The sequence below is a fragment of the Salmo salar genome, chromosome ssa15 (assembly GCF_905237065.1).
Source record: "Salmo salar chromosome ssa15, Ssal_v3.1, whole genome shotgun sequence".
Classification (NCBI taxonomy): Eukaryota; Metazoa; Chordata; class Actinopteri; order Salmoniformes; family Salmonidae; genus Salmo; species Salmo salar.
Window position 1 is genome coordinate 91,413,369 of NC_059456.1, and position 8,627 is coordinate 91,421,995.

General features: G+C 41.6%; 1 protein-coding gene across 2 annotated transcripts; it reads left to right on the forward strand.

Moving 5' to 3' along the window:
• Positions 1-8,417, forward strand: LOC106572633 (zinc finger protein 217). Of its 2 annotated transcripts, none has more exons than XM_045696282.1 (5): positions 1-231; positions 1,587-2,994; positions 3,917-4,042; positions 4,883-6,430; positions 6,629-8,417. In XM_045696282.1, the coding sequence occupies exons 2-5, from the start codon at positions 1,716-1,718 to the stop codon at positions 6,727-6,729; spliced, it is 3,054 nt and encodes a 1,017-aa protein (XP_045552238.1). In that variant the 5' UTR covers positions 1-231; positions 1,587-1,715; the 3' UTR covers positions 6,730-8,417. The 2 variants fall into 2 exon arrangements, with proteins under 2 accessions (XP_045552238.1, XP_045552239.1); XM_045696283.1 differs by having other exon boundaries at positions 26-102.
• Positions 8,418-8,627: the final 210 nt, after the last annotated feature.

Genomic DNA, 8,627 nt, shown 5'->3' on the forward strand with positions numbered 1-8,627 from the left:
TTCTGTCCCCGATTCGCTGAGAGCGCGCCTCACAATTCAACAGCTGCACATAGCGACTTGCAAACATTGAATAAGAACAATATGACCGACAATTGTAGGAAGGTGAACAAATTTGGCTAGCTGCTATTATTCATGAATTTGCTAGTTTAGCGACAGGATGTAACACGCAGTTTATTTCACTTAGATATATAATTTCGATGAATTGAAAGTTTACCTGGAAAGCCTGAATTGGTAGGTATTGGTGAGTTATATAAAACGAGCGTTTTGATTGATTGCTAGCTAACTAAATTAGCTAATGTTATTAAACTATTTCGCAAGATGAACTCAAATGATGTTTTATTTCCTACCTTTCAACCATTAACTATGTCTGAGTCCAGAAATTGTTGGCGATGTCTTTGTGCCTGTTAAATTGGGAATTTCCGTGCTTGGCTAGCTAGAAAGCTAATTTGCTGAATTTCGCAATGTTTGATAGGAAGTTACTGTCCCCGTGTCTATCAGTGGTTAACTAGCTAACGTTAGTAGGATGTAGCAGAATGAGTTACAGAAGTGACTGTATTGAATTCTAACTATATTGAAATTAATCAAATAGAAAATCACGATTTATTTTTGTGTTGGACATTAATAACTAGCTAGCTATGTAACTTTAAGACTTCACATATTAGCCATCTAATTTGGCATGCATTACAGATTCATAACCTTGGGATTAACTCGACGAGTTGCTCATTTGTCTTTTATCACGTTGCATGTGTTGGATAACAAATTGGAGACCTGTTTGCATAGCTGATTAAACCTCAGTCAAATAACGTAGTTACTTTACTATCTAGTTTTATGACTATCAGAAATATCTTATATCAAAATAGGTGGCTGACTGGGATGGGTCACAGAGAAGCCTAATATTTTAAGACTATATTATTTTCTCATCATGGTTGATGACACTTCCTTAGTCGACAACTTCCACTGATTGCCAACACAGGTCATCTTGTCTTGGCTTGTTGAACAAAGAATGAACACATTCTGCTAGGTCAATATGGAAACCAAAATAGTTAAACAAATATTTAATGATTTCATTTAAATTACAAGCTGTTTGTTGAGACTATCAAACTGTTTATGAAATGCCATAATTTTAATTAGGATGTATTCATGTATCAACTAGTATGTCCATTTATTCCACATTTTATCCAACTGCTAAAAATATAACCACAAGCCAAGGCTTTGCATTAATGGCAAACTGTCAAAGGATGTGTTAAATATGTAGCCATGTGCAATAAAATGATGCATTCTTCACAGTACTTCATACTAAGAGGAAATGAATCTCATATTCAGTTTCAATTTGAGAACTCAATTTCCTTGTTATTTGAGGTAGCTTGGTCCCTTTTAGCATTCATAGGCCTCACCTTGCCATAATGATAGGTCTGTGCTCTCTGGGATCCTTAGGATGTCCCTACTCCATTGAAGTTGAAATGTAAAATGGTTAAGGGTAGGGGTTAGGATTTAGGGTAGGGATGTCCCAAGGATCCCCGGATAGCACTGATCCATGATGATACTACATTAGCCTAATTTTTTCCTTGTTATTTTGTGTTTTACAGGAATCTACTTACTAAGACCTAACTCCCCTGGATGAATCACTGACAATCTTCCACATTGATATTCAGAAATGTCATACAGTAACTCCTTAATACTTAAGTATATAGATCAATTGCACAACTTTTGAGGAAATGCCAACTCACCTGTTGTTGCCATATGTGGAAAGTCCAGATGGACTTGGACAAGACGTTCTAAATATTAGTAGTGCTAGCATGCCAGGGTCTGGCTCCAGCATGACTCCTCACAGTGCCACCATCACTAACAAAGCTGAGGCTCAGCCTGAGGGAAGCCTGCTGGAAGCCCTGGACTGTATGTTTTGTGACCAGACCTTCACACACCAAGATGACCTGGGCCCACACGTCCTGACCCAGCACCCCACAACACTGTTCGAAACGGCAGTTCTGCGTGTGGAGGCAGAGTTCTTGATCCCAGGTGAGAGAGCCCGGTCCAAACCCAGGTTGCCATCTGTGAAGGAGGTGGTATTTAGCTGCGTTGTGTGTGATCAGGCCACAGAGGGTGCCAGCGAGCTGGAGAGCCACATGAGGACACACAAGGACTGTTTCACTTTTCACTGTAACCTTTGTGGCCGGCGGTTCAAGGAACCCTGGTTTCTCAGGAACCATATGAGGTTCCATAAGGCTAAGGCCCAGCAGAACCTGGATGGTCCAGTTATTATCAATGAAGTCATCCAAGACCAAGGCCCAGAGCCCGTAATCACCCATTACAAAATGTGCTTTACATGTGGCTTCTTCTTCCCCGATAAAGACCATTTGGTGGAACACAGCAAAGTACATAGTAAAGAATTAGAGGCTGATGAAAACAGAGAAAAGGATAGACAGGAAGATCCCCTCAGTCAACAAGGTTTTTTACAGGTACTCAACCTTCGCCCCCTCTCTGAGGAAAGAAGTATACCAGAGAGATCTTCTAGGTGGATTGCCCAACTAGACCCTTTCAACACCTACCAGGCCTGGCAACTTGCCACCAAGGGAAAGATAGCAGTTTGTCCAAGTGTGGCTAAAGATGTAGGCCTAATCCAAGACCACAGCTCTAACAACGAGGACTCTGGCTCAGATAAAGAACTAACAAACATCTGGTCAGAAGGCCAAGAAGGTGACAACAATGGTGTTAAAGACAACTTGGGTAGAGAACTGAGATCCAGACAGACTGCTGGAGAGACCCCATCACCAGAACCTGATCAGAAGTCAAGTCGAAATGACAAGCCGACGCACTGTGAGGACTGTGGGAGGACGTTCAGGACGTACCACCAGCTTGTTCTCCACTCCAGGGTGCACAAGAGGGAGAGCCCCACCGCCTTCATTGATGGCAAGCTCTCCAGAGCAGGGTCCCCCAAAGAAGAGGGGTCTGAAGGCTGGTCAGAGGATGGAGTACCGGGAGATGCCTTCTATTCAGGTAAATACAGCAACTTAATGTTTAAGAAACATTTGTTTTCTATTGAGGAAAGGTGGATTTACAGTTTTGGGGTAACATCTCACAGCAAGAACTGGCAACTCTGGTGCAGTTCATGAGGAGGAGATGCACTGCAGTACTTAATGCAGCTGGTGGCCACACCAAATACTGACTGTTACTTTTGATTTTGACCCCCCCCCCTTTGTTCAGGGACATGTTAGTCACATGTCTATGGAACTTGTTCAATTTGTCTCAGTTGTTGAATCTTGTTATGTTCATACAAATATTTACACATGTTAAGTTTGCTGAAAATAAACGCAGTTGACAGTGAGAGGACGTTTCTTTTTTTGCTGAGTTTATGTACTGGAGACATTGGACCTATTCTCATTTTGGAACGTCCAGATAATGGATGCTACGGTGAAGCGGCTCAGATTGGCCTGCACTCTCTGCCCACTCTCTCCCAAGGTCAAACCACAGTTGCCTGAATTACCTCTATACCTACCTCTACCTGTGACGTGTGAAAGTGATCAATTGGTAATTGAGCTTAGCTTGTTGAACAGTGTTGCTTTTCACTTGCACATGAGATTTTAGTTGTGAAGGTTGTGCCAAAGGTAGATAATTGTGTGTTGTTTTGCCAAATGTTTGTAAAATTGCAATCTCAGTGTAAAGCAAAACATGTGCCAGTAGTATTGCAATTTGGTGTTGCTTCTGGTAAATGAGTTACAGGTTTGGTTATTGTGCCTCATGGGCCAGTTTTAGTGTGTAAATAATTGGGAAAAACCTGTAAATGGCCATTTTGTTTTCAACGGTTCCCTCTACTGGTCATTTACAGGTTATGCAAATCCACTTGCTTCACACACGTTTTTGTAGGTAGACTATTTGATTTCTTCACATGACCAATCTCCTGTTTTTGTTTTCTCTACAGATAAAAGTGAAGATGGATTTGATCAAATGAAGGTGAAACATCTTGTGTCCTCCAGGGAGTGTAGTTACTGTGGCAAGACATTCCGTTCCAGCTATTACCTCAACATTCACCTAAGGACCCATACAGGTAAACCTTATGTAATGCTGGGAAGCCTGATTTATGTTATTTTTAGTGCTACATGGATATTGGTTACTGCATTGTTGGGTTTAGAGCTTGCAAGAATGGCATTTCACTGTACCTGTGCATGTGACATTGGAACTTGAAATAGGCTGCACCGTTGGGGAATGTAAGTTGAGATTTATAGCTGATATTTGGCTCTAAGGTTTAACATGAAGTTGGATTGGGCTTACTCTGAGTGCTATAGGTGTAACTGTACTGAACCGTTCGGTAATGGGACCTCGATTTGGTCCGCAGTGTGAACCCGAATGAATGCATTAAAAATGTAATAAACACTAGGCTTATAGGCTATTCCGATGCTGCGTTGTATGCCTGTTGAGTAAATCGCGTTGTAATAAAAATGACAATCTTAATTGCTGTATTTCAGGCTGTCCTTTTGAGGCACAACAGGGAACTAGTTCTGTTCTTTTGTAAGAAAAAACAGCATAGGCCGATACAATTTCTGAGCCATGTTTACATATTGATTTCATACACGTTGCACTTTATTTTTGTGTTGTTGATGAGTAATCATTTAAGAAAATACTAAATGAGATGTTGGTATTCCTGCTTGTGCTCTCATCAGGCATTACATGATCAAAGATGGAATCAGGAATAAACAGAAATGAACTACAGTAACTGTTGGCGTTTCATTTTCCCGTTAACCGAACTGTGACCCCAAAACCGCAATACATACCAAACCGTTACACCCCTGTGTTCTGTATGTAGTACTTTCAGCATTTAATTCATCTGAAGACTGTATTTGCTGTTAGGATCATATTATGCTTATGCAATTCTATTTTTGTCTTTCAGGTGAAAAACCATACAAATGTATATACTGTGACTATGCTGCGGCCCAGAAAACCTCACTGAGATATCACTTAGATAGACGTCACAAGGACAAACCTTATACTGACATCCCTAATAAGCCTGTGATATCTGTGCCATCTCCCAGTGAGAAAGAATTCACGAGAAACAGAGAAGACAAACCGGTCCCCAACCGATCCAAACTGTGGCCAACTCCCAATGTCAGCCCTGCAACCAAACCTTGTGCAATTATGAAACCAGAGGATAGATTTAATAGCATCGGTGTCAAGATTGCCAGCCCACTTGCTCAAGTGAATGCTGAGTATGGGAAATTGCTTTCTACGGCTGCTTACTCTTCTTCTGCAGACATAAAATGCCCCGTACCTGTTAACCTGAAGATGGAAGGACAGGAGACAAATCACACTTTACCTGTTAACTTGAAGATGGAAGGACTGGAGACAAATCACACTTTACCTGTTAACTTGAAGATGGAAGTACTGGAGACAAATCACCCCGTACCTGTTAACCTGAAGATGGAAGGAAAGGAAATAAATGACGAGGGCTTCAGCGCCCCATTAAATTTGTCCTTAAAAGTGTCACTTTCCATCTCCGCCACCCTAATACCAAGGAATGTGTTGATTTCCAACACCTGTTTGTCCTGTGCCTTCAGCACTCTGTACCCAGAGGTCCTGCTCATGCACAAGAAGCTGCTTCACAAGGAGAAGTCTGACATAACTAAGAACAGAAGTCTAAAACTGAAGCGTTATACTGGCTGCCCCCCTGCCCTTGAGGGCAAAGATGTCACCCCGCTGCCTCCTGTAGATCGGAGACACCCTCGCCGGACCAAATCCCCAACCCCTCAGCCTCCTGGAAAACCTACAGGAAAGACTCACCCCTCCAACCCTCCTCATGGGTGTAAATGGTCTCTCACCAATGACCCCCGGAAGGAGATGGGAGCCCCGGGCCTGGACAATCAGCGGTACAGGATGATGATGATGCCACCAACCACCAGCCAGGGCCAATCCAGGTTTACAGAGCCAGCAGAACAATCCAACACCAACGGTAGAAAATATAGCAGACCTGTAATGGAGAGACCGACGCAGAACCCATCGGACAGCAGAGTGGCAAGCGGCTTAAGAAGCGGCCCTGTGAGGAGCGGTAGTGTTGTAATCAGGCCCTCAGATGCTGCCAGGCTATGCCTCTCCAGCCGGTTTGGTAGTCTGCCCCCAATGGACTTTGGTGAACCTTCCAGTAAGAGGCAGAGATTCTCTGGGCTCCCCGGAAGGGAAACGGACACTGTTGATACTGGCTTTATGATGGAGGACAGGTACAACAGACTGCTGCCCTCAGGAAGGAATGGAGCCTCTCCCTCTCACAGGCCGCGGGCCTATGCCCCAGTCAAAGCGTCCAACCCTCCAGCCTCTGCCAGCAGCAGCAGTATGGAGACTGACTGGAATATGATCAACATCCTCCGTTCCTACAGCCCCAGTGACCTGGCCTCCCTCTACCATCCCATGGCTAACCCCAGTCATGGTGTGCAGACAAACCCAAGAGGTATGAACTAAAAGCTTTATCTTATATATTTTCTACACATTTGAAATTAATTCATCCCATTTTCATGATGTTAGTGTAGTTGTAAATGTCGTGGGGTTCCATATTAGAGTTGGACAGATATATCATATTGCCATTATTACGGTTTGTATCAAACATACTTTGGGGTTACTCCTAAGATTGTCCTTCTCCTCTTCCTAGGGAGTAGGCCATTACTCTACCCAGCTAGTATGCTACAGAGGAGAGCCTATTCCAGACCCATCAGTAATGAATGCAGTGGACCCACTGACGAAAGGGCTTAACTGTTCTAATGGTAGGCTATTGTTCTGGTTGACTTCACCGGCCATGTTGTAAGTAACTTTGGCTGTCTTAAGTTTTGTGTTGAGATAAATAGTATACATTTGATAGCCTTCGGTAGGTTTGAAATACACGGAGAAGTTCATGCTACAAGCCATCTTTTGAGAGCTTACCTGGAGGACAGGCCTGACCCATAGATGACCTATCCCCACTGATCTATACACATCTATCTAATACAACAGAGTTGAGGTTGTATGCATTGACAAATGACTGTTTGAATATCATATTGTTATGGTTGCACTAGATAAAACATGTATAAATGAGAAAAGTCGCTCTAAAAAGAGGACGTTACCTTTTGTTTGTTAATACGCTGTTCTGTCTAATATGACATACAGTCAGCAATCAAAGGACCATGTTTTTGTCAAAGCACTGATGTTGGGTAGGGTTTTATCCGACCTACAGCTTGAGTTCTTAGTTTACAAAACAAAAGCTGTATGTTGACGTATCTTGCCTCAAACTCAATTTATAGACTGTTGACGCTCATAGTAGGCAGTTATTTTTGTCATGATATGAAGCTGCTGTAGCTATCATGTCTACTATTGAGCCAGTGCATTTTGGAGAGTTGGGAGCAACATGTCTGTGCCTATAAGTAGTAGTTATTCACTGGCTAAACATGATCAGAGCCTGAAGCCAGGGATTCCTGCTTCTGGGTATTATGTGAAATGTGCATAGAAAAGGCTGCTGGTTCTGTTCTGCATATGGATTCCTCACAACCGACTATGCTGCAACAGTGGCAAAACATGGACTAAATATCAAGAGAATATCTGAGGGATTCTAGTTTTTGTGTGCACAAATACTGTTCAGATGTTTCTTTTTTTAGATCGACTGTTTTTCCATACTGTATTCAGGACTCTGTTCATGTTATGCAGGATCTTAAGATAGTCTTTTGCCTCAAGTTGGATTGTGTTAACTTGTCTGTCTGCTTTGTCACTGGTTTTTCTGAAGCTGTGGTCTACTACTTATTGATTCTGTATATGAAAAAACAATTGTCTCAGGTTTCAGAATTCAATTTGAGCTCTGATATGATTCTACTTCATTTATGCATTAACTGTTACAAATTAATGCACATGGTGTAGGAAGCGTTCTGATATTTTCAAGCAATTTGGGCACACCAGACTTATGTTATTTCATATTTTTGCTGTTATAATTTTTAAGGTGTTATTTATTTCTGTACAGTTTTGTTTTCTACGTGTGTGCAATGTAAAAAGTGAAATATCGTTCAAGAGTTGTATGACTATCACCATGAGTCAATGACATTTGGGGCATAGATGAGTAGTGTTATAATATTTGTTTGTGCGGTTTTTAAAATGTCTACAGGTATCTTACCAAGTCTTACTATAGGCATACCACCTTCCTGTTTATATAACCTTGAAACAACTTTTGAGACTTTTTTTTGTCACTGGAAATGAACAATTTCATATTTCTCCTTTCCTGCTTTCATAAGCATGGGGTTATTAAGTTATCATTTAAATCTAAGTTTGGTTTATGTATTAGCCTAGGTAATTATTGTGACGGATACTGGAATTTACTCCGATTTGCGATGCTATGTCTGCCTATGCTGCTCTACAGTACTTTATACAGTGATTTCACCCAGTGTGGTTTACGTTCGCCTAATAAATGATAGCCATGTCAATACATGCATTCATTTTTTTCTTCAGTTTTCACTTTTCTATGTTGTGATCTCATTGTTTGGTATTTTGACTTAGATCAAGTGTAATTGTTGTCTTGAGTAGAGGGACCCAATAAACATTCACACTCAGACCTTCAGTCTGCAGAAATGAAAAATGTTACTGCAATTTGATGTAAAAATCATTTGACATTTTTGAAAATGTGTATCATTTTT

Coding starts and splice junctions, on each gene's coding strand:
- LOC106572633 (XM_045696282.1), top strand. CDS start 1,716: ATGCCAACTCACCTGTTGTTGCCATATGTGGAAAGTCCAGATGGACTT. Junction 4,043..4,882: donor TCACCTAAGGACCCATACAG/GTAAACCTTATG, acceptor TTTGTCTTTCAG/GTGAAAAACCATACAAATGT. Junction 6,431..6,628: donor TGTGCAGACAAACCCAAGAG/GTATGAACTAAA, acceptor TCCTCTTCCTAG/GGAGTAGGCCATTACTCTAC.